The 26798-nt window shown below is 38.0% G+C and overlaps 1 protein-coding gene across 2 annotated transcripts in view; it reads left to right on the top strand.

The window, feature by feature from the left end:
• Positions 1 to 26798, top strand: part of Rbcn-3A (Rabconnectin-3A) — a 732274-nt gene that overhangs the window by 406127 nt on the left and 299349 nt on the right. For both annotated transcript variants that reach the window (XM_067136957.2, XM_067136958.2), the window contains exon 33: positions 15585 to 15848. In XM_067136957.2, the coding sequence (XP_066993058.2) occupies positions 15585 to 15848 (264 nt within the window). The remainder of the gene's footprint in view (positions 1 to 15584; positions 15849 to 26798) is intronic.

Below are 26798 nucleotides of genomic sequence, written 5' to 3' on the forward strand. Positions count from 1 at the left end.
AAACATATTGATGGATATTTACGAGTGTTAATACTGTGGATGCAAAATGTTTACAGTACAAAAATATTGAATAAAACAGAACTTATACTAAAATCACTTTGAAAAATTGAAATGTTCGTTTAAAATTAATTGTCACACATTGTTTTTAAAAAGTAATCCAGGTCGCTGAGCGTATAAGAGTTCATCTGTTTTTTCGGGCATGCCTTCAATTGTTGGTACTATTCGAGATAAAAGCAGGTCTACGCCAGGGTGATGGACTCTCATCCATACTGTTCAGTTGTGCTCTAGAAATGGTAATGAGGGAATGGTTTAAGAAATACTCCCAGACATAAAAATAGACAGGAAAATCAAAACAAACTGCTGACAACTTGACATTACTAGCAACTGACTTAGAGAAAGCTAAAATAAAGATATCAGAACTTCAAACAATTGCAATTAAAATTGGCCATCATTTGGAAACACAGAAATTATGTTCCAAAAACCATCATCCTTAAAAGAAATTGTTACGGGGTTACCCGTGGAGCAGAAAGAGGTTAAAGAAGGTGCCAGGGTGTATGGTTCTATCTACAATATCAAAATTAATTTAAAACTTAAACTGAAGGTTATATTTTTAGAACTTCAAACTTAACAATTTTTCATAACAATGAAACATCAGGTACAATGGCAATCTTGAAACAAGTCAAGGAAAATACAAGGTCAGAGAACTTTACAAATCTTGGGCTTCAAGCCCCTCGCTTTACAATTCCTGAGCTCCCAGCTCACATTTACAAAAGAGCACAAATTTATTCAAGGGCAGAAATCCTTTAATTCACAGAGCACTCGCTCCCCCCAAAAAATTTCTAGCCTTCCAGAGGCACTCGTTAATCTTACAAAAACTTTGAAAAAGAGCAAACAGGCTCTCAGTTCCTTACTGCCTACTCAAGGCAACCTTACATCAATCTCTTGCCTCCCAAACCACCATTTACAAATTGAACTTACTTTACAGGGGTATTTAATACCCAACCTACTGGGCCTTCATGGAAAAAGAATAGGTTATATAACTGGCCCAAACACAAAATGAATGGAGGCGCACACTGCGTTCCAAGATAATGAACACTTAAAATCCTAAAAGGCTCTAGGCCGATGAAACAGGGGGGTATTCCCAAACTACTGAGGTGACTCGTATAGAAATTACTTTAACACATTACAGAAGGAAAATCAGTTACAAAACGTAGTCGCCTCAAACCAAGATGAAGGGGAGCTCGAGAGGGTACTTCACTCTCTTCACTTTATGAACTTTTTACATTAGCCGGAAGAAGTTACATTTTAGAAAGTAGATTACATAACTAAAGATTTCCCCTCGGATTAAGCTGCGGAGGTAGCTACAACAAGAAAGATAGGGTATAATTTATGTGGCCGTTACCTTCTAGATGTTCTGCTCCCAACGAAAGAGGCCGCCCGCCTCCTGTTTAACACACACTCTCAGATAGACAACGATCAATTGGCCAAGAAATGTGAAAAGCCACAGTTTTTAAACCCTCAGGGAAGGGTCGAGATCATTCAAGACTAACCCAGCCACACCCACTCAATTTAATTGGTTAATCTCAAAGTTACACTCAGAATCGAACAAGAAGCCTGCGATAGGTTGAAAATTAATTACAGAAATTAGTGATTGGCTAGATTCAAAACTGGCAGAAAGAAAAAGGAAATATTGCCAACCCAAAAATAAATGAACATCAATCAGTTACAAAAACCTAGAAATACAAAACTTCTTTAAATTATAAGTTCTTTCACTTTGCATTAGAGGGCATGATCATAAATTTTTTAGTGGTGTCATCTGTAGAAAAATGTCCAAATTTCTTGATGAATGGCAAACAAAACAAGGAGAAATTCACTCAGGTTAGGAAACTGCACAATAACAAAATTACATAATATTTCAGTGGTGACATCTTCTGATTAAAATTCTAAGTTCCTGTTGTAGTAGTTTCCACTTTAGTTCGATAGAGGAGTTCCGTTAGGCGCTAATTTTGAATGTGCGGCATAGAGGTGTACCTGCCAGTACAGAAATAAGCATAAATGGTAAGAAAGTCAAAATTGTCACCCAATTCAAATACCTAAACAAGCTACTTAGAGCACAAAAATTAACCTGGGATATTTACCAAAAAAATAATAACGGTTATCCATACACACAAAATTAAAACACTACAGAACAGGAAGCAACATATGCAGCAGAAATACTCTTTCATCTGAACGAAAAATCAACAACATTAAAATACCAAAAAGATAGACAGTGGTGGATAATACCCTGCTAAGTTGTGTACAAAGAGTTGGAACCCATTACTGATACTATGTGTAAGGGAAGACAGGGATTCTTAGGACACTCAATGATGATGTAAGATTTGATCTTCTGAAACTACTGGTACAGTATAATCTTGACTTTAAAAAATTAATAATACCGCTGGGCTCAGTGGGTCAGGCGGTTGAGGCGCTGGCCTTCTGACTCCAACTTGCCAGTTCAATCCTAGCTCAGTCCGGTGGTATTTGAAGGTGCTCAAACACGTCAGCCTCATGTCGGTAGATTTACTGGCACGTAGAAGAACTCCTGCAGTACTAAATTCCAACACCTCGGCGTCTCCAAAAATTGTAAAAGTAGTTAGTGGGACATAAAGCCAGTAACATCATTATTCAGAAAATACTCCAACAGGCTGCAGATGGATCAGAGAAAAAAGAGATGATCTTAAGGTTTAGCTGTACACCAGTAAACACCACCAATAAGGTAAAATTAAACAAAAAAAATCCACGACACAAACGTCCGCTAGGCACTCGCAACACACACATTTTCAACGCCAGAACGTACTAGGACAACCACAGTGCCCAAACAGTCGCTTTGAAGAGACTTGGAAAATGGACTGACTAAAGTGATCTTATTTGATCATAAAATTTAAAGTAGAAGAAGAATATGAAATATGTATTATGTTGTTGTTTGAGTCATCAGTCCATAGACTGGTTTGATGTAGTTCTCCATAAAACCATATCCTGTGTTAATCTTTTCATTTTTACGTAATTACTGCATCCTATATCTGCTCTAATCTGCTTGTCATATTCATACCTTGGTCTCCCTAGCGTTCTTACCGCCTACACTTCCTTCAAAAACCAACTGAACAAGTCCTGGGTGTCTTAGGATGTGTCCTATCATTCTATCTGTTCTTCTCATCAAATTTAGATATCAGATCTCTTCTCGCCAATTTGATTCAGTATCTCTTCATTCGTTATTCGATCTATCCATCTCACCTCCAGCATTCTTCTGTAACACCACGTTTCAAAAGCTTCTGTACTCTTTCTTTCTGAGTTAGTTATCGTCCATGTTTCTCTTCTGTACAATGCCGCACTCCAAATGAAACATCCTTCTAATTCTTGTATCATCGTGTGAAGCGAGTAAATTTATTTTCTTAAGAAAGGCCTGCCTTCCTTTTCTTTCTCCAAAGGTTTCCTTGATTTTCCTGTAAGCAGTATCTCTTTCCTACGACTATACAACCTTCAACATCCTTGCATTTCTCCTTCAGCCATTCTTCCTTAGCGTCCTGCACTTTCTATCTACTTCATTCTTTAATCACCTGTATTCTTTTCTGCCTTCCTCATTTTGTGCATTCTGTATTTTCGTCATTCATCAATCAGTTCTAGTATCTCTTGAGTTATCCATTCGTTCTTGGTTGTTCTTTCCCATCTTCCTAACATTTATTCAGCAGTCCTACTAACCTCGTTGTTCACGACTGTCCATTCTTCCTGTATAGTGTTTCCTTCATCCTTTTCACTGAGTCCTTGTGCAGCATGTTCCTTGAAACAATCCCTCACACTCTTTTCTTTTAACTTGCGTAGATCCCATCTCCTTGCATTTCTTCCTTTCTTCAATTTCTTCAACTTCAGATGGCATTTCATAACCACCAAGTTGTGGTCAGAGTCGACATCTGCTCTTGTATTATATTCATTAATAAAACTCACTGCAGTTCGCAGTTTTGATGAATACAACAAAATATCTGTTCCATGTATCTGTCCACTTAAAATCCCTTGCTCAAAACACTTCTAGATATGGGCTTTGGATCTAGGTGTTCTTATCATAGACCTTCAAATACTTTTGCACATTTGGTAAACTGTTGCTGTTATTGTTCTCTTGTATTTGAGTTCCTCCATGCCAAATCACTCAGTACACAAGCTTACATATTTGGTAGACACGTAAATTTTATGGATGAAAACATTCACACCAAATTATAGCTCCCTAGGTACGACACTTTAATGAAGATAGGGATTTAAGGAATTGAAAAATAAAGATATTTTACACAGGAAGTGTCCTGTTTATTGGCATAACTCAGTTACACACTTAAGAGTTGAGAATGGTATCAATCAAAAGCTACAGAGACTGCTTACCCATTGACAAGTAACACAGCTATTTTTGCAACTTTTCAGCTTTAAAGGTCACGTAATTTAACCTTTGGCCTTGAAATACACAAAACACATCATCTCAAATAATTTTGAAAAATAGATATATGTTACTAATCATAAATTACCCAGAAAATCAAGCTGGAACAGAAATATAAATTACTGAAATATTTCTTTTATAAAATAGAAGACATGTTAAACAATAGTATACAGTACCGGTACACAAAATTTCACAATTATTCATAACAACAGATTTGTTAATGGTTTGGTATATACAAAATAAAAACGGTATCTTTCCTGATTTACCTCGGTACTGCAAGATTTACTACTTCCTGTGTATGTGAGGTAACATAATGGAAGTTTATCGTGTTGGTGTTCTTATATCAACTTTTATTAGGGTGGCTGTCTTTTTCAAAGTCTATATATCAGGCATTTCAAGATACAGAAATGAAGGTGAAGGCCCACAAGTATGTTGAAAGCTTATTTTAATCTTGCCTGTATCTTCATCCGTATTTAGAACACAACTTACCCAGCAGTGACCATCATACACATATGCAACAAACCCTGCTATATTAGCGAGCTCTGGTTCATTTTGCCCTGTTGTCAGGGATTACACTTCTACTTCATCAGAGTTTGAGAAGATTTTCAATTTAATGGTATTAAGGCCAGTTGGTATAATACAGTGTAGCTTTTGTGTGCCTGAAATTGTGCATATTCCATGTTAGTGGTACAGTATAACAAGTTACACAATGTAACGTTTTCTGAACATCATTCAAATAATTGTCTAGGTGTCATGATGTTCTGTGAACTCTGCAAACTGGCATTCTGCTGATATGTTGAAATCCTTCTGATGGAAACAAAAGTTAACAAAAATGTTTGTTTTATACTGTACTGCACTGTGAACCTATCAGAAAAGTTGTAAATATGATTAGGAGTTCTCTTGAAATTAGATGACAGATTCTTTATAAAAATGGCCTTGGAATAGGTACACCTTGATAATATCATGCCAATGGAAATATGATCGATTGCAAGGGCTTGAGAACTTCTGTAATAAGCTATGAAAGGGTGAATCATCGCTTGTGTATTTTCCGATGAAAACCTGCACTTCATCCTGGGGAACAAATGCTTAAATTTATGGTAAAATTGTGTGTAACAGTATATTGTCAGTAATGAAATGAAAAGGCTTGTGGCTTTTAGTGTCCGAAGAAAAGTTCAGCTCGCCAGATGCAGGTCTTTTGATTCGACGCCCGGAGGCTACCTGCACATTGTGATGAGGATGAAATGGTGATGAATACGACACATACACCCAGCCCCCATGCCAGTGGAATCAACCAATTATGTTTAAAGTTCCTGACCCTGCCAGGAATCGAACCTGGGACCCCTGTGACCAAAGGCCAGCACACCATTTAGTCATGGAATCGAACTATATTGTCAGTAAGCTTGTTTTTCAGTTCTAATAGTAAATGAGACTATTGGACTGCTATGATGGAATATAGGACATGATATAATGTTTCCTCATTTTCAACAATTTTGTGCAGGAGTGATGACTGTTTGAAATGTTGTATTGTCTGTAAGTTCTCATCAATTCCATTTGTATCAAATATATTAGCTACAGTGGAACCTCGATAATCCTTTCCCGGAAGCTACATTATCCTGGATTATTCTTTCAAATTGCGTGGTTCCCCTGAGTGTCCTAATTAAATCATGTTTCTAAATTGCTGATTTATTCGTTCCTCCTCACTCCTCTAAGAAATTATTTTCCGCATCAGCTGACCAGGAATTTCAGTCCCATAAATGCTAAATCCTTGATCAAGAGTTTAAGAAACAGTATTTCACAAAATGATGGCTACAACATATCCATGGATCGTAACGTTAAAATCCCTTCATTGTGGTAATTACAGCATTTACAGTACTGGAAAGTGATTGGTGGTGAACTTCCATAAGGGACTATCTTAGCATCACATTTCGGCAGGTATTATTTAGGGTAATCGTAAAGCAGAGAGTTGCAAGTTGTGAATCTCATTGTAAAGCCGTGTTGGAATTCAGAATAAGTTGATACATTAATAAAAGCCACCTTTCCAATACATAGTAAATCATTGTAATTTAATCAGACTGGCTGTATTGGAAAGGTGGTTTTTATTAATGTATAAACTTCTTATTAAGAAAAGAGTTGCCGCAACAATTGGAAGGAGGCAGAGCACATTTAGGCGGAACAAGTTTTGCCGTATGTTTGTACTTGCAAAACATCTACGTTATGCCCAGTGTTTGACTTTCAGTTGTATTGCCGAACAGGTTTTAGGCTTTCTCTCGTGATACTGTGCTGTATAGTCACTGGGCTTTCAGACAGGAATCAATATTGCTCCTTCCTAATATGAATCTAGTATTTTAATATGATCGGATAGGATTATGTTCTCGAGACCAGAACAGATGTTGCACCTTACATATATAAAGCCATGGGAGGTCTTGGGATTGCCTGTTACTGTTTTGACCCCAATATAAGATGGAGGGTTTTACGTCCGTGCTTTTGCATTAAAATGACCTTATAAAAACTGCGGCAATTTATATGTGCAGCATAACTTATAAAAAGTATGTATCATTTCTCACTTATACTGGCTTGTTCAGAGTCCCAACACACTCTCCTGCTGAGCTCAAATTTCTGGAGTGTTGATGATTTTTTTCTCTTTCCAATTTGCTTGTACTCTAATTAGTGACAGGCATTTGGGAACCTTTGAGAAAGATACTTGCATTTGAATTTCTCGAGTTCAGCTGTCGCCTACATACGCAATAATTCAATATAACCTTTAAAAGTCTATGTAGGCCTAATTTATGCGGTACTAGACTTCCAGAAACTTACTACAATCAGTATACCATATTGGTGATTAAATTACAATGAAAGATTAAAAAAGTGAAGGGATTTTGCCATCATGTTGAGCGCTTTTATATCAGATGTGCATTATTTTATTCGATTACAGAATTATCAACTACTTGTGATTGATTGTTATTGGGCTTGGTGTTATTATTTAGATAACCTAGACGAGAAAGACAGACTGAGAAACAAAGATGTGAGAAGGGAGGTTGGAATGGAAATGCCAAATGAAATGGGAACAAACTAAAATGGCTTGGACACGTAAAAAGGATGGAGGAGAAAAGAATTTCAAAAGAGATTATGGTGATTAAGTTTGGGGTAAAAGGAGCGAGAGGAAGACCTAGATAAAGGTGGATTGATTCAGCAAAGAAGAAGGAGAAGAAGAAGAAGAAACAACCTGGACTGGGGCAAGATGATCAAAGAGGAATGGTGGAAGGAGAGAGGAAGGTGGAGAAGTGCCATAAATGGCCTAACCCAGCAGGACCTGAACAAGGGGAAAGGAGGATGATGATAAACAAATACTCCGCGCTATGGAATAATTTGCACATCCTAATTTTATGAGACATATTTTTAAAAGGGCTTTAATTTGTACGCCGGCCCTGTGGTGTAAGGGTAGCATGTTTTCCTCTTACCCGGAGGCTCCGGGTTTGATTCCCGGCCAGGTCAGGGATTTTTACCTGGACCTGAGGGCTGGTTCGAGGTCCACTCAGCCTACATGATTAGAATTGAGGAGCTTTCTGACGGTGAGATGGCAGCCCCGGTCTCGACAGCCAAGAATAACGGCCGAGGAGATTCGTCGTACTGACCACATGACACTTCGCAATCTGCAGGCCTTCGGGCTGAGCAGTGGTCTCTTGGTAGGTTGAGGCCCTTCAAGGGCTGTAATGCCATGGAGTTTGTTTCTAATTTGTACTTTATTTAGAGGAAATAAATCCTACATAATGATGTAATCCAAAACTGAATAAATTACAAATTAGTTGTAAGAAACTGATCATAATTTTCACATGCCGTTTCCACAATCATCTGGGACTCTACCTACAATCGCAAAAATGACATTAATTACAATTTTTATCAGTTCACAGTTAATATACAAAAAAAAAAAAAAGTGGTGGAAGGATCATATTTGTTGTCACCATCTACCCATACAGTGTCATCGTCAGTTCTGTCTAGTGAATTTGTGATAATGTATGTGTATTCTTTGTCTTAGGCAGCCTCCGAGTGGAGGAAGATTTTGAAAATTTAAAAAAAAAATGGATTTTTCCTCCAATGGTGGTGATATAGTGTCCCGTGCACATTTTACCCACTCGCAAATCTGAGCCGTATCCGGCCGCTTGATTTTTCCACTCTGTGTGAACTCAAGTTTCTCATCAACCATCCATTACATTTCTCACCATTTCAGTGCTGCTTTGAATGGTCCGTTTATACACTCACCAAATCTGTTTTCCCTTGTTGCAACTTATGTCTCGCTTCTTGAGTTGATGCCTGCAGAAGCTGTCCAGGACCAAAAAATTACATAAATTTAGCAGCATGTTTCAGCAACCACAAGGTTATTGTCCTTCTACCATTTGGATTCGTTCTTACCAATACACCTTTCACTGATACTTTCAGAATAGATTTTATAAGAATCTTCTATAATTTTCTTTCTTTTAAATATCATGTAAGGTGGTAGCTTCTCTTCATTGCCAGTTATACACAATATGACCGTACACCTTCGGTTTTCGTTGCTTCCAGTTCTTATCATTATGCCGGATTCCCCCTTCCTGTTGACAGTGTTGTTGAGCAGCATTTTAAAATAGACCGGCATTTGATCTGTTTCCAATTTGTTCTCGGTGCAAATTAATCTTTTCTTTACAGTCAGCTGAAAGCTGTTGTGTGATGCTAACTCTTCTCCGGAAGCTTAATTCTTTGCGATTAAAAATATCTTGTTAGCCAGCCCCGGTTATGTGGCTATGGCTAAATTTTGCAGTCAGCACATTTCACTTGTAACTGCATATCTGTATTGTCTCCTATAATCTACGTAATAACACAGCCCTTTTTCAAGATCTGTATGCTTTTGTTTTTGGCCGTAAAATTCCCAAAGATTCTATTTGTTTCTTGGTCGTGTTTGGTTTCTTCACCAGTCACTCATACAACTTTCTCCAACATTATACCTTCCATCTGGTAGGTTTCCAATGCTTTCTGCATCTACAGTAAAGCTTAGCCTTTCTTTAGCTGTGAACAAGAACTTGTAGCCATGGTTCACACCTCACTTCTGAAGTGCTAGCGACTCCACGCAGACTGAGGCTGGACAACACTATAGTATAACAGGATCTATTGCTTGAGGTGAAGCGGTACCAACCTTATATCAAATAATGTGCAGACCCGTGTTTTTCTTCACCAAATTCCAGAAAAAATATGTGCAGAATATTCATGTATGTGTGGTAGCTAAATGTTCTATACACCTCTTTAAGATTTCCTAACACCAAATATTTCTGTTTATTAACACTAATTCCAGTTTTTTTCGTAGAAATAATATCATTTCTCGCAGGCAAACGGCAACTTATGTCATCACTGTTATAGACTTCTTTCACACGAATCACTGTGTCCGCACTCATGATTCACCCAAGTGTGAAAAATAAATTATTCTATTTTAATTTTTAGTTCCATTTAATTGTAGAGGATGATTACCCAGTTGTACTTCCTCTTATAACAGAACTCGCCACCACCGCCACTTTACTAATTGGTTTGCTTTTCGCAGTAAGTAGTTTGAAGCTCCATATGTCAAATGCTCCAGTGCTCCAACTCTTTGGCAGAACTGTCAATGAAACTCATTGTATGTAAAGAATTGTCAATATTTGAATCTGTTCACTATTTGTGAGACAGTATTCCTCAACTTCAAGATTTTATGCATTATCTTAAAGCTCTGTTCAATCTTGTACAAACGAACTGCAGTTAGCTGTAACCTGGATCCAAGGACTTTCTTTAGATAGTAATGTGTTTTATGTCGTATAGCCCATGTCAACCATTTAAAACGTATTTAAAGGCAGTTTTCGTGTTGATTGTTGTTAAGATCCTTTGATTTATTTATTTACTGTGAACTGATGAAGATTCCAAGGGAATCAAAACTGGTTTTCACTTAATAAATGTTATGTATTATATATATTGTGTTGAATGGTGGAACATCCCTCAATTAATTCATATTATATAAGTTATACGTCAACATGGAAATGAAAATCAGAACTTATGATTTGTGAGAGTTCTTCGAAATGTATCTTTCAGATTCAGCACTTGTCCCACAATTAGATCCTCTTGCCTGATTGGGTGACACATAAGTTTGTTTTAGTATTTCAGCAACTTTTTCAAAATTTTTTTCTTAGGATTTTGCTTTTCTTGCAGTCTATTTTGTTCATGGGATAAGGATGATGAAAGCAGGTTTAAGTAAACTGGAAGCCGCCAGACCGAACCTCCATGTTGGCGGCAGATGTGTGGTAGTCACCTTCCCGAGAGCCTGTGACTATTTAGGATCTGGTCCTGCATCAGTGACTGGGCAGGCCGATTTCAGACCACTGCTGCCCAGCCTGAATAGCGCAGGCCTTAGAAAAATGAGGGGTAAAACATGGGTAGTCATTTTTAAAACCTGTCTGGTGAACTGCACTGAGAGGGTTATTCCAACTGACTGTTGAAATCATGAAAGAACGAACTCGATCATCACTATCGGTGTATGGAATGTCAGAATAGTGCTATAGAACAACAGATCAGAAAGAAGAACAGCTCTCTTGCCATCAGCTGAATAGACTCAACATTGGTGTTGTCACCATGTGTGAAATCAGGTTTCTGGGAGAAGGAAAGATCATCAAGGCTTCAACAGGCTACACCATCTTCTGGAAGGGAAAGGAGGAAAATGAACGTTGCATCCATGGTGGTGGTTCTTCAGTAAAGACCAAATTGGTGATGATCGACTCGATCCCATCGCAGTAAATGAGTCTTGACTTTCCGCATACCTCTTGCAGGAGGAATTTTCATTACTCCCCATTTCCTTATATGCCTCCACTCTTATGGATGACGAGAATTTTAAGAACTGCTTTTACCACCAACTTAACACATTCCTCACCAAGGTTCCTGCTACAGACAAGTTTGTACTACTGGGAGACTTCAACGCCAGGGTGTGGGGAAAAGTTATGGGAAAACATGGATTGGGAACAGCAATGCTAATGGTCTGTTACTTATTGACCTATGTGCTGAGCATGAGCTCTTTTTTCACCAATACCAAATTCTAACTACCAAATCACTTCAAGACCCCATGGATGCACCCACGCTCCAAACATTGTCATATCATAGATTATCACCTGATTGTATGACAAGAATGATGACCTAATCACAAAAACAGCCTGAATGTTGATAACTGCTGGACAGATCATAAACTCCTTGTTAGTCAATTCAGGATTTCTATTCATAAAATTCCATTAATCCATCGAGGAAGTTCACCACCTCTAAACTTAATACTGTTGCCACAGAATACCAACAACTATTCTAGAACAACTAACTCACAATACAAAGGATGTAAAATGTGAATGGACCACACTTCAAGATATTATTACAGAATCTGCATGAAAAGTCATTGGCTTTGAAGAAAGGGAGAGACAAGACTGGTTTGATGATAATGGTGAAGAAATCTTGAACTTCATTAATGCTAAATGGGATGCCTGTCTATATAGAACCAAGTATGTAGGCAGATCACCACCACCACCATAATCATCATTACTTACTATGCTCTTATTGAAATGAAATTTGCTGTTAGTCTAAATTCAAATAACTACACTACACTTCTAGACTGCACTTAGGCGTATCCCAATTTTAATGGGTTATTTGAAACACTAGAACTGAAGTACAAACTACAATAAATACTTGATTCTTAGACAGATTATTATTGTTTTTCTACTACACACTAACAGAAATAAAACTGCTCTTAATTGCTGAAATATCAAAGGTACATGGGGAGATGTCCTAAACAGTGACTCAAGAACTTCTCTCAAAACTACTGTGTGCCAGAGATTTGAACTGCAATTATTGAAATATACAAATTGGTTGATTTACTCGACCCTATGCCAACAGCAGAATATTTGAAATGGATAGCAGCATTTATTACCAATAATACGAAGACCCTTGCCTATCTTGTCAGCAAAATATGTTGTATTCTTTTGAAGTATTTTTATTTTCTTTAAGTACATTTACAATGTTACCAGTTGTATTGTTTATATAAAGAACTTGATTCCCTTATAATTGCTGCAACAGATCTTAAAGTGCTGTACAAAATATTGTGTGTGCTACCTTTATGAATGAAAATGTAGAAAGTGCGGAAAGTATAATAACCTGTCATTATAAGTATCCTATCATCAAAACTATAAATATTTGAACAAAATAAAATAAATTATTTTCTTTTCACCCAACCCAGATAAGAAACAAAGTAATCCTAACCTACATAACTCACAGTACATAATCTTATGAACACCAATAGAACTTCTCAATGTAAAATTTTAAAAATGATATCTAGTCTTGATTACTACCAAAAAACACCAACATACTAACTGGACCACTCATACCAAATGTTTCTATTATGCTAAGTATTAACTACTTTATCACTACTAAATTCTTGATTTGGCATGGAATGACTCATAATCTATTAACTTCATTCTCCGTATCACAAGTATAAAGATTGGAACTTTCCACCTATTCAATACCATAATTTATTATGAGGTACTTAAAACATTTTTACATAGCAGTACCGGTTTTGACCCTGTGTGTGGGTCATCTTCAGCTGCTGAAGGACCTTGATCTTATTAAAAATAACATATAATATTAAAACATCACTTGTTCTCATTTTAAATGACTAATTCTAAATAACATTGATGTGTTGCAGTATTAAAATATGCTTGGAATAGGAATTTAAAAGTCCAAAATTGTTCACCAGTTCATTATAATGTCACTGATCTTGATGTTCATTCACATACTCATTCATTTGATTACACTATTACAGTGTTGATATTCTTGTTTTAAGTTTTAAGAACATCTTAATAATAAGTTTTAAGGTACTGTGTTTTGTAAAACTTGCATCAATAGGAAATTTAGTAATAATTTATCATATGTCTTGATATACTCCTGAGAGGTATACAGAATGAAACACAATCATTTTTCATCTATAGGACAACACGTAGAGGATTATAAACATAATTTCTAATATCGAAACCGATATGGAAATTCTAAGCATAAATTCTAAGGGCCCTTTGCTCAATATATTGGAGGAATTTTACATCAATATGGATCAATATGCCAATCCAAATTTTAATTTTAGCTAAATAACAGAAAAAACAAACATCCTTAAAAAACATTTACTTAAAGAGAGTCAATAAACAGAAACAAGAACACACAACCAAGTCTCCGCAGCACACGCCCCCTCCTACCCCAACCCTTCCCCAAGCCCTCTCCCTTGCTTCACCTCCTTTCCCCTCCAGTGCTGCAATAGCTAGCCCCCGACGTATTTGAAGCAGTACATAGCGTGCCCTCAACAATCACACAAACGACAGGCCAAACAATCAAATAAGTAACACACATATGCAACATTTTTACAACATGTTCCTAAACATTCTCAAACCGAACAACTTTTTTCTTTTTTCTACTTCGATAGTTTGACACAGTCCCAACAGATCGCAGTTATGAAGAAGGGAACATTCTCACTTTAGTTAATGGAACAGCAAACCCAGACTTCACCCTGAGCAAACAACAAGAAGATTTTTAATTTATTTGCTCAAAACATGTGACTTGCACCTGTTTCATTGTACATCAAGACATATGATAAATTATTACTAAACTTCCTACTGATGCAAGTTTTACAAAACACAGTACATTTTAACATAGTATTAAAACATTTTTAAAACTTAAGAATATCAAGATTGTAATACTGTAATCAGATGAATGAGTATATGCATGAACATCAAGATCAGTAACATTATAGTGAACTGGTGAACAATTTTAAGACTTTTTAATTCCTGTTCCAAGCATATTTTAATACTACAACACATCAATGTTATTTAGAATTAGTCCTTTAAAATTATAACAAGTGATGTTTATTATGTTATTTTTAATAAGATCAAGATCCCTCAACTGCTGAAGATGACTCACACATAGGGTCGAAACCAGTACTGCTATGTAAAAATGTTTTGAGTACCTCATGAAAAATTATAGTGTTGATTAGGTGGAAAGTTCCAATCTTTATACTTGTGATCATGGCATTACTCATACGTATATGTGGCCATTTCTGGGAAATCTCACCAAGAAATGAATTTTTAGGGTATATTTTGTCTCCTGAGCAACATCAAAAAGAAATGTGAAATATATGAATGTTTTAGAAAACATGCAGGTAATATTTTTAAATTTGGAGATAGGAGACCAAACGACATGTACACTAATTTGGAGAATTCCCGCAAGAACCGAGAGATCTGGCCAAACTAAGCATTATAAACTGCATTTTCCTGTCCACCTATGGGTAAAAGATGTCCATACTCGATAAATAGTATTAGCAAGTTCTTGATCATTAATATATCATAAGTATACATTAACAAGAATGATGTCAGCCAGTGATTAGACGATATCACTAAGCTGGCTCAATGTTGTTATAAATGTACAGTTAATTGATGATGATGATGATAGTGTTGTGTGTTCAACTTCGTTTGAATTGCTTTTGATTTTAAGAGTTTAACAAATGTTGCTGGATAGGTATCAAAATCAACTAATTTTCTCAGTTACTTGAGATCGTCCGTGCCTCAGGCGGCAACGCGCCAGCCTCTCACTGCTGGGTTCCGTGGTGATATGTATTTAGGCAATTTCCATTGTGTGTGTATAATTTTGTCATTGTTTTATATCAGCCTATTGAGATGTATGTAGGCAATACTAGTGATGATATCACATTTCCCTTTGATTTAATTATTCTTCAAGAACTGATGATGACTCCAATGGAGTCGAAACTGGTCTTTGCTTAATAAATTTCAAATATTTTACATTGTGTTAAATGGTGGAACATGTCATATGTGACATATGTCAACCTACTGATATGTATGTAGGCAATTGCCTTTGTGTATATAATTTTGTCGCTATGTTTTATGACAACCTGAATTGAGTTTTTTGTGTTTTAGTTTTGCAATTTTTACAGCTCTGAAGTAAAGTTCAATAGCTCATTGCTGATAAGCTTGTAAAATTTATATTAATTCTTATCATATTAGTTTAGACATAAGATAGACACTTTATTCTATTCCTGTGTATGAAATGTTTTTAGATTGCCAAAGCTTCTTACATGGTTAAACAAGATCCTCTGGATGCAGCCCTTTTCTATCTAGCTATGAAAAAGAAAAGCCTTGTTTGGGGTTTGTTCAGATCCAAGAGAGATGAACGTATGACGTCTTTCTTTGCCAACAACTTTGCTGAGGATCGGTGGCGTAAAGCTGCTCTAAAGAATGCATTTGCACTGCTTGGGAAACAACGTTTTGAACATGCTGCTGCATTTTTCCTTCTTGCTGGCGCATTACGTGATGCAATTGAGGTGAGTACAGTTGTATACATGGTGAAGAATGGTAGTATGTATGTAGTTGCCTTCTTTTCAGGTAATGTGTAAAATTATGAATACTGAGTGCAATGTTAAGAACACTGTCAAAAATAATATCCTTTTCTGATATATCCATGTGCAAGTTCATGACCGGTTTGAAAATTCCAAAATTGTATTTCATAATGTTAATGTTTAAAAGTTAACCCACCAAGCTCAATAGCTGCAGTCACTTAAGTTCGGCCAGTATCCAGTATTCGGGAGATAGTGGGTTCGAACCCCACTGTCGGCAGCCCTGAAGATGGTTCTGGGGCTGTACCTTAATTAAGGCCACGGCCACTTCCTTCCTATTCCTAGCCCCTTCCTGTCCCATCGTCACCATAAGACCTATCTGAGTCAGTGTGACGTAAAGCAACTTGAAAAAAAAATTAAGTTAACCAAACTTTTTGTCAACAATTATCGCTAAAAATTTGAGCATTTTTCCTTCCCCTAAAGAAGTCCTAAAGATAGGAGTGGTAATACTGTAATTAGAAGTATATACATTCCCCAACTGAAAGTTTGAAATGTCTACAAAAATGTGAGATACCTTGGTTTCAACCAGTTGTAATCCCATATTGTTGAGCTGGTTTTAATATTCAATAATGAAAAGACAATTTTTTTCATTAAAAGAAAATGACTTAGAATTTGTTGTATTATTAATTGATCTAGAATATCTTGAAAGTATTGTTCCAAATTCTTGTTGAGGTTTGTGTATTATAACAAACATTTTGATTAGTACAACTGTATCAGAATTGTAGAAATTCTAGCATTTTTTACTTACACAGAAAGGATGCTGTCATTGACACAGGAGTAAAATCAGAGTCCATATAAGTAACATACACAGTTATATATACTTGCAAACTTGTATGCCAACACAGAAGGAGTAAGATAGTATTAAAAGTGCAATATGTTGAAATGTAGCAAGTTTCATATGAGAACATTGTAATAATTTGGTGAGGAATTGTACTTGCCGCTCCACAATTAAGGGGAAAATCTTGCAACCTAATTACAGAAAGTATGTTACTGGATAAGCATTTTTCATAGACAACAAACAAAAGAAATATCACCATAGAATGGTGTTCATGTTCATGCGGTTCAGGGAGATCATGTTCAGAGCTCTGTTATAAGACTACATCAAATGACACAGGCCATTCAGACAAATCCCCATTTTTGTGGAATGTGTACACATCACGTTTCAAAATATTGGTGCTGGGAACTGGATTTGGAGGAACTGATGGTGAATGCAGAAAATGATCACTGTGATGAAGTTGACTAGATTAAGCATAATTGCATCTTTGTTAGACTGAAAGAAATATCTGCAGATTAAATTTGGTCTGTACATTTTCTTAATGATTTGAACTTCTGCTGGAATTGCTGAATACTTTATCATTCGTTTGGTTTACAAGAATCAAACAGAAGAAGGCAGGTCTCCAACCCCTGCTTATTTAGTCATAGGAAATAATTCAGAAATATCATCAAATCTGCCCAGGGAGGGTTTATGACATATGACTGCGCTATCCTAGGAAAAGAATTAATGGTTATATTAATTACAGGAATAGTCTGAATAAATTTAGAAAATACCTGAGAAGGAAAACATTTTAAGATACTGTTAATGAATGGTATTATTAATTAATTTCAGGTATAAATTTCAAGTTCCAAGATGTTACACTGCAGGCTTTCGGCACAATTTGCTATTAAGACCAAGGAGGGTATTCGAAATGAAGAGAGAAAGGCTAAGCTGTATGTATAAACTGGTTCCAGTGGTGGAGTCACGTGAGGTGAATGGAGGAGGATAGGCTAACTAGAAGAATAATGGACTCTGTTGTGGAGGGTGAAAAGAGTAGAGGGAGACAGACAGTGATGGTTAGACTCATTTTCTAATGATTTAAAGTAAAGGGATATAGAACTAATCAAGGCCACAGAACTACACTTGCCTGCAAAGAAAGCAAAACACTATGTATTTCAGACAAAATTTAATGTTAGTGTATTTGATCTATTTGTAACCTATAAATTAAAGGTTATGACATTGCAACCATATGGCAATATATTGTAAGTTAATTAGCCCATTTGAGAAGTTTCAGCACAACAATTGATGTACACTACTGATCGTGACATTCGCAACACCAATACTGCTGTTTCCTGCCTTTTGAAAAGAATAACCACAAACAGCTTTCTTAAGGTTTATTGCTATGATTTCTTGTGCTGTTTATTTTTGTGGACATTACAGCTTGTCTATAACAATTAGTCTCACTTCTAAGTCAGATTATAATGGCTCTTTCACCTGAAAACTTAGCAAGAACTGTAGCATTAGTGGAGAATGGGCATAGTATATGCTATGTAGCAGAAGTTATAGGAACGTCTTGTTCTAATGTGTACAGAACTCTTAGAAGGTACAGAGCTGACATTATCGATGCCAGGAAGCCCAATTCTGGTCTTAAGAGAAGCACTACTCAGCGTTATGATCGCTTTCTTCTAATGCAAGTTTTTCATGTTCCACAACTGTGGAGGCCAGAAATTGTTTGCAGCAAGTATGGGGGTATGAACATCAGGAGGAGGCTCTATGAAGCAGATTTAGAGTCCAATAGGCCTGCCACAGGACCTCTGCTTACACATGAGCAGGGCACCTCTTGGATACATTTTGCCAATGCCCATCGAAACTGGACTGTGGAGCATTGCAGCTCAGTGCTGTTCACGGATGAATCTAAATTCTGTTTGAGGGCACCGGATGAAAGGGGGAGAGTATGAAGGAAGTCAGGGGAACGTTATTCACCCTGTACTTTCTCTGCAAGGACACCGCTCAGTGGAGGATCTGTGATGGCCTGGGCTGGGATTACCACTGATGCGCGCATGGGGCTTTTGTACATCGAGAATGGAAGTCTGACAGCTCACCAATACATCGAGGAGATTTTAGATTACGTGGTGCCTTTTGCACCTGTCTATCCTGATGCATGACAATGCTCGCCCACATGTTGCGATTTGTGTATGTGAGTACCTGGATGAAGTCTGAATTGAGCTCATGGTATGGCCTGCTTGTAGTCCCGACCTAAACCCAAAAGAGCATGTCTAGGTTATGCTTGGGAGATGTGTTAGGAGTCATTCTACTGGCACACTGGCTCACCTTTGAGCTGCGCTTCAGGCAGGATGGGAGCTTGTACCACAAGAGAACATCTGAGATTGCATCCTGAGCATACCTGATCGAATCACAGCTGTAACTGCAGCTGGAGGTGGTAATACCAGTTACTGAGACAATGGAAATGTGCTGAAAACATATGGGCAAACGGACTATGAAGGTCGATCAAATATAAAATGGACTTTTGTTCCTGAACATCAACATTTGGTAGAACTGGCCCCGCGCTTCTTCTATGCTTAGTGGGACCGGTAGGAATGGGGAGAGTATGCTGTTAGATATTTCCTGCCATTTCATCAGTAATGCTCGCGGCGGAAATTTGCCGGAGATTGACTGTACAGTTCGGTGATCAAACATTGTTAAGGGCGCATGTGTTTGCCTGGCATAAAAAGTTCAAGGAGAGACGAGAACGTGTAGAAAATCAGCAACACTATCGCCATCCTCGGACCAGCATTACAGGCAAAAACATTTGTGCGGTTAAACACATTATTGACGAAGATTGACGGACGAGAGTATCAGAAATTGCAGAACAGTCGGAATCAGTTATGGGAGCTGTCAAGTAATCATCAGAAACGACCTACAGTTCCGTAAAGTGTGTTCCAGATGGGTCACTCGCCTTATGACCGAAAATCTGAAGTTGAGCCATTTAGAGGTCTGTCAGAGGCTTATACAGCAAGGTTTGCAGAAGAAGGTGATGCATTTTTGAGTCGGATCGTTACCTGCGATGAAACATGGGTTCACCACTACACTCCCAAATCCAAACAAGCCAGTAAAGAGTGGTGGAGGAAAGGGGAGGCAGCACCAGTGAAAGCCAAGACTCTACTGTCAGCTGACAAGGTTCTTGCTACAGATTTTTGCGATCGGCGGGGCGTTTTGCTAATTGATTTTTTGCATGAGCGATGCACAATCAATGCTGCATTCTACTGCAAGCTGTTGAACAAGATGAGGGCTGCATATAGCTGCAAAAGACGAGACTCACCGATTCGACAGGTTATCCTCCTCCACGACAGTGCGTGGCCCCATACTGCAGCTCTGTCTCCAAGCTACAGGAAATGCACTGGACTACACTTGATCATCCTCCTTACAGCCCGGACTTATTGCCCTGCAATTTCCATTTGTTCAGACCACGTAAAGAAGTTCTAGGAGGGCAACGATTTGAAGATGACGAGAGAGTGCAAGACTTTTTGCACACCTGGCTGGTGATAAGACCCTGTTCTTTTATACGATGAGGGTATAAAAAAGCTGCCCATACGCTGGGACAAATGCATTTCCAAAGCACTAAACTATATGGAAAAATAAATTGTAACTGCTTTGTGTTTTTTAATAAATGAATTTAAATCAAAAATAAAATCCAATTTATATTTGATCCCTCCTCAAACATACGAAACTGTGCAGAGCTCCAGGTTTCGACATTTCCAAATTTGTGTCGGTGGACTTTTGTGATTGTCACGATCAGCAGTCTTTATCAGTAATTGCACTGAAACTTGTCAAATGGGCTAATTAACTTACGATACATAGGCATATTGTTGTAGTGTCATAATATGATTTTTACAATGTTTCAAATGGACTCGCATTATATTTTATCTCAAGTACGTAGTGTTTCGCTTTTTTGCCTGTGAGTGTAGTTACAAATAGAGGATTGTGGCAGTGATTGGTAAATTCACAGAGGCTTGCAGACTGAACGCTGAAAGGCATAACAGTCTATAATGAAGATGTATGTATGTATATAATCTGTCGTTTTTTTCTTTTTCAGTTATTGTCTAAATTTATTTTACCTGAATTAGTTTCAGCAAATTGCAGAACCTCACAATTATAAATAAATTAAATTGTTTTGAGGGCATAGGCATTGTGTTGATGCTGAGCATATGTGAGGGCTGCAGACCATAGAAAATATGCAGAAGAAAAATTTATTCAGAAGAGAGTAAGTCAAGATAAGAGATGTAACTGTTAGACCTGTGTGGTACTGGAAAACTATGTACACAGTTCAAAAAAAGGAGCTAAGGAAAGATATTATGAATTACTAGCTGATGTACCTGTGCTTCGCTACAGAATTCTGCATTGTATACAGAATTCTAAATAAAGTAGTGTACGCGTTGTGGATTAAGATTTTATAAAATTGCATAGCTCTTAGCATTGTCCTAGAAACACAATGGGGAAATCTCCTTACGAAATTACCCATGTAAAGACCGGGTTAGGGAATTTTCATTGTAATGGTAGGCCCCCTTGCCTACTACCAGTCGCAATCAAGTTTTGAGGAGTTTTCATATTGGCAGGCACTCGCTCTTCAACTGCCTTTTTACATCCTCAGAAAGTCCATATCTGTGGTTTCTGCAAGCTATCATGAATCCGCCAATGGACAGTAAACCAACATGACAGCACTATTAACACAATAAAGTGTTTTTATTCATATGTGTCTGCGCAAGTACAGTTTCAAAGGAAAAATTATTAATGATTTTTTTTTTGCTAGTTGCTTTTACGTCACACCGACACAGATAGGTCTTATGGCGATGATGGGATAAGAAAGGGCTAGGATTGAGAACGAAGAGGCCGTGGTCTTAATTAAGGTGTAAAAATGGAAAACCACAGAAAATCATCTTCAGGGCTGCCGACACTGGGATTCGAACCTACTATCTCCCGGATGCAAACTCAAAGCTGTGCACCCTTAACTGCACGGCCAACTCGTCTGGTTATTAATGATTAATATTAACATTTTTTTAATTGGAATATAAGGAATAATTGGCTTGCATATAGATTTCATGTAATCGGTTCCCTAAAGAACAGTAGCCTATGTTTCCAAGACATATTGTTACAAATAAACTCCATCTGTTTCATTACTCCAATTTATTTGAGGATGACCCAATAAATGCACGCGCGCGCGCGCGCACACACACACACACACACACACACACACACACAGAGAGAGAGAAAGAGTTCTAATCAGCTATGAATGGCCACACTTCGTTATTAGTATCCATTTACAAATTGCTCTTCCTTATAGCACAGCAGGCGGTGCGGCCATTGCTTTACCTGGGGATGCTTAATCCTTACTTTCACTTTCCCAAACCTCATGCAGCAGCTGTGAGTAGACCGCTGGATCTGAACACAGGGCTAGAGGCCACTCGACACAAAAGGACTGTTCATTGGTTCGACTCTACAGACAGTCCAGTAATTCACACAGTCACATGCAGTGACAACTAAACAGCTCAACAGTATTCAACAGCGAACATTAACACATGTCTGTTTATCCTCTCACTCATGGTAGCGGGCTTCCTCGCTGACACACGGTGATCTTCAGTACACAGAAATACATCTACTCACTGGATTCTCTGACTCCACAACAACCATTCCTCGTTCAGACCTTGATGGAACACTAGTGACAATCAACACCTCTGTCGCCCCCTCAGCCCAGCCACCGAACCCTAATACACTGAGTCTCACTGACTTCACCACGGAGTCCAACGCTGGCCGTGACTGTACCACGGAGTCCAACTGTCGCTGACTATCCGCAGCTAGCTTCCCTTTTTTTATAGCTGGGGTGATTTCAGCAGAATTTTTGCGAGGTAGCTAGAGGTAGAACATTCCTGTTGAATCTCCAGGAAGCTCACAGGTAAGCCGGCGAACGAGAAAATACATGGAAAAGCCAGCCCCATCCCATAAGCTGGCTGGGAGATCCTAAGTCATGGGAGTCACTAGCCCCTGGAAGTACCGAAAGGGGCTACCACGGTACTGACACATAACAGGATAGTTCAAATTTATCATAACTACTTGGAGAGTGTTAAGAATCAGGAAGGCTGCGACTGAGTGAAAGTTAAAACAATCTCTGTTATGTTACGAAAACCTACAACCTGTTTTCCAATCAATGACCCATCTTGTGGCGGGGATAGGAATTGTGCCGGCTGCCGAAGCCTGTCGCATTCCTCTGGGGCAATGATAAATGACTGACAGATGAAATGAAATTATAGTGGAGAGTGTTGCTGGAATGAAAGATGACGGGGAAAACCGGAGTACTCGGAGAAAAACCTGTTCCGCCTCTGCTTTGTCCAGCACAAATCTCACATGGAGTGACCAGGATTTGAACCACAGAACCCAGCGGTGAGAGGCTGACCCGCTGCCGTCTGAGCCACGGAGGCTTCTGTTATATTAAATTATATTAGCCAGTGAGATGAAATTCCTTAGAAGTATGATAGGAAAAACAAAGACAGAGTGAGAAATGAAGATGTTAGGAAGGAAGTTGGAATAGGAAAGCTAAATGAGAGAATTGGAAAGAATAAACTAAGGTGGTTTGGACATGTAAAGAGGATGGAGGAGAATAGAATTCCAAGACAGATGCTGGAGGCAAAGTGGGAAGGCAAGAGTGCAAAAGGAAGGCCTAGAACAAGGTGAATTGAATCAGAGAAGAGCGGCATAAGAAGACGAAATTTAGACTGGGACAAGATCGTGGAAGAGGAATGTTGGAAGGAAAGTGGAAGATGGAGAAATGCCATAAATACCCTGACGCAGCAGGAGTTGGATAAGGGTTGGTGGTGGTGGTGATGATGATGATGATGATGATGATGATGATACATTAGTACAGTATCCTGCAGTGAACCACCATGCCCTGATAGCTAGGAAATTATTAGAGTTAACTAAGAAAATTCATATAAACCTTTTTCTGGCAAATTGAATTTTAAGTACACTTGCTCTGCTCCAATGTTTAATGGGACTAATTCATCAGGCAGCTTATTCACCTTCAAGGATTCTAGGTGTATGATTTTCTCTGACCTGCTTCACATTTCCTTTTGCTACATGGTCCGCTTAAGTATCTTTTTCTGGAATACTGTAAGAAACTTTTTTCTACAACATACAGTAGAATTTTAAGTACACTTGCTGACTTCATTATTTAATAGGACTAGCCATTTAAGCAGGGTATTCACTTTTAAAGGTCCTAGGCATACATTTTTCTGCGACTTGCTTCACATTTTATTTTCCTGCAGGGTCACCTTAAGAAGCACTGTAATAGTAAGTAACCTATATGTTAACTAAAGGTTTCAATTGAATGATAACCAAATTTGAGCACAGTCCGTCAACTAGTTTATACGTGAGAGAAACCAAGACAAGGAGGCCAGAGATAAAGTGTGTGGCAAAACACAACAAAACTTTTTTTTTTTCCCCCCTCAAACTACTGTATTAGAGATATGAAGAAAAATTGTATAAACTTTTTTCCGAGAAATCAAATTTCAGGTACAGTTGGAGCACTCCATTGTCCAATTGGACTAACCATTTAGGGAGTGTATTCAATTCTAAGGGTCCCAATCATACGTTTTCCTCGGATGTGCTTCACATTTTCTTTTGCCACAGTTCATCATCATGAATTCCTTCCAGTGAGCTGGGTAGGATATTTTAGAACAACCATTTGTTACAGTCTTGGCATGCTGTTTCTCTCTCTAGAACATCCCATGTTTCTCCACTCTTCTGTAAGTCTTCTCGAATTTGGCCAAACCACCTTATTCTAGGACATCCAATTGGTCTTCATCCCAGAACGATCTTCGCAAAATACTCCTTAACGTGTCCTAGCAACTTCAACCTTGCAATACTCGGCCTTTCTTCCCCGGTCAGGCTGACCTGCACGTCTCTTCGTATCTTATCATTCCTGTCACCGGTGGTGAGTTGATGGAGTCAGTGGAATCATTTAATTCTTGACATTATACTGAAAATTTGTCATGAAACCGTCATTGGAAGAAACTAAGAAACTGACATTTTTGAAGAAGTCAATTGAATATACCTTTTTTCTTTTCTTCTGTAAATTGATGTAAATTTCTGTGTGTTTTAATTTTTGTGAAATTTGTGGATTTAAAGAATTTTCAGGACTTACAGGAAAGACTCTGAACTGTTAATATTTAATAATCATTATGAGTGTTGGAAGACATTGATATTGGAGATCTCCAGTAATATGTATGTTGTAACCCATTTTTGTATCGCCGTGTAGTTGCCACATGGAGGCTTCGATCACGAAATCGCCGAATTTTGCAATCGAAGCCTCTAGAATATAATTCCCACATTACCATATATGGTGCTGTAATGCTATTGGCGAAAATAACATTAATTTGTATTGGTGAAACTTCGGGTCGAATCATAGGTAGCTTCCCTGATTGGCTGTTTTAAGTATTTCCCAATTTCCGCCTTTTGGCTCCTCAGCAGGAGCAAGGCTCTGTTCAGCATCTTTGGTTTTCGTACGTTTTAACGATCGGACGCACCTTGTAAGGTGGTCCGCTCAGCGGCTCCAACCATCCCGGCGTAAGCATGTTTTCTTTTCTCAAGTGTTAAATTAAAATGCAAATTCATTTGTTCGGAGTTTACCTTGGACCCTGGTTTTCACCGTTTGGTTTTGTAATGTCTTAGTTCATCAGCTAGGCATATCCTTTGTTTTGGAGGCAATTCCTTTTATTAACCTTTTGTGTAAATGTAAATTTTAATTTTTCCATTCGGGTTGCCTCCAGTAATTCTGCGTCAGTTTAGTGTACACCTGTTGAGCTATGCGTCCCTCACTGATGTGTATTAGGAAAGGACTGCACCTCTAAAGGCCTCTGCGCTAAATTTAAATTTCCGTTGTTTTCTTTCCTTGTAAACACTTTTGTATTTGCTTTGTAAGATGGTTGTAATTGTCATATTCCCTGAAAATTTTCCTTGTATATTTCATCATCGAAGTTATGCTCACCTTCTTAAATGTAATTGTAATATTATGATATTTAATGTTCTGAAGAACCACCGATAGGAACCTCGTGGTTCGATTTAACCTTTTCTTAATTGATAATGTTACCCTTTTAATTGGTGTTCTTTATACCTTATTTAAATACTATATGTTGAGTAAATTAGATTAAAGGGTAATGCTCTCACGTTTCTTTCCCTACAACGTCACGTAAGATCTCGTCCTCTGTAGGGTTTCCCAGCCTGCTTCCCATATATCCTTTCTCTAGTCGTCATGTTGATAATCTTGCGTAGCCACATGTATGTTGTTGAAATTTAAGATGTTTTTCCTGGTGTACCATCGTCTAATGATGTTCGTTCAGGTTTGTTAATTTTGGTTTATTAAATCATTACTTTGTTTTATATGTACCTTGTATTATATGCTCTCTTCTGTAAGGTGGGGGGTGTTACATCTGGTACTTGGGCTTTTACACGTGTTAACTGAGCATTAGACGGTTTAGAGGAACAAAAGGACAAAAGAATAGCTTCGAATTCGGTAAATTTATCTCTTAACAAGGGTCAAAGATGCACACACTTCATCTGTTGATAGGTTGGGTACGGCTATTGTTACATTAATCAGATCAAAAATTAGATGTATGGCCCTTCAGGCGTTTGCTCTATCAACCAGCATTTCATCCTAGGTCTGACACTAGACTCGTCAGAGTGGGATGTGTCAGACCCTACCCACTGATGCTGGGGTGTATGCAGGTGAACCCATCAGAAGCCCCCTATGTGGCGGTTGTTTTAACAAGCTCGCGTCATCCCTAACCCTTCTTGTCGAATTCAATTTACGAATACGAAGTTCATAAACTAATTCCTCCTTCCTCAAATGGAACGGAACAGGGACCACACGAGACATGTTAACAGGAAATTACGTTAGGAGATGATACCAAGTTATTTTTTAGGTTAGATAAGAGTTATTGCTTTTGCATCTTTTTTTTCTAAAACCACACATCAGCTAACAGATGTAACCCCCCCCCAACAGAAGAGAGCATATAATACAAGGCACATATAAAAAAAAAGTAATGATTTAATAAACCAAAACTAACAAACCACGAACA

Source organism: Anabrus simplex, chromosome 1 (assembly GCF_040414725.1).
Source record: "Anabrus simplex isolate iqAnaSimp1 chromosome 1, ASM4041472v1, whole genome shotgun sequence".
NCBI lineage: Eukaryota > Metazoa > Arthropoda > Insecta > Orthoptera > Tettigoniidae > Anabrus > Anabrus simplex.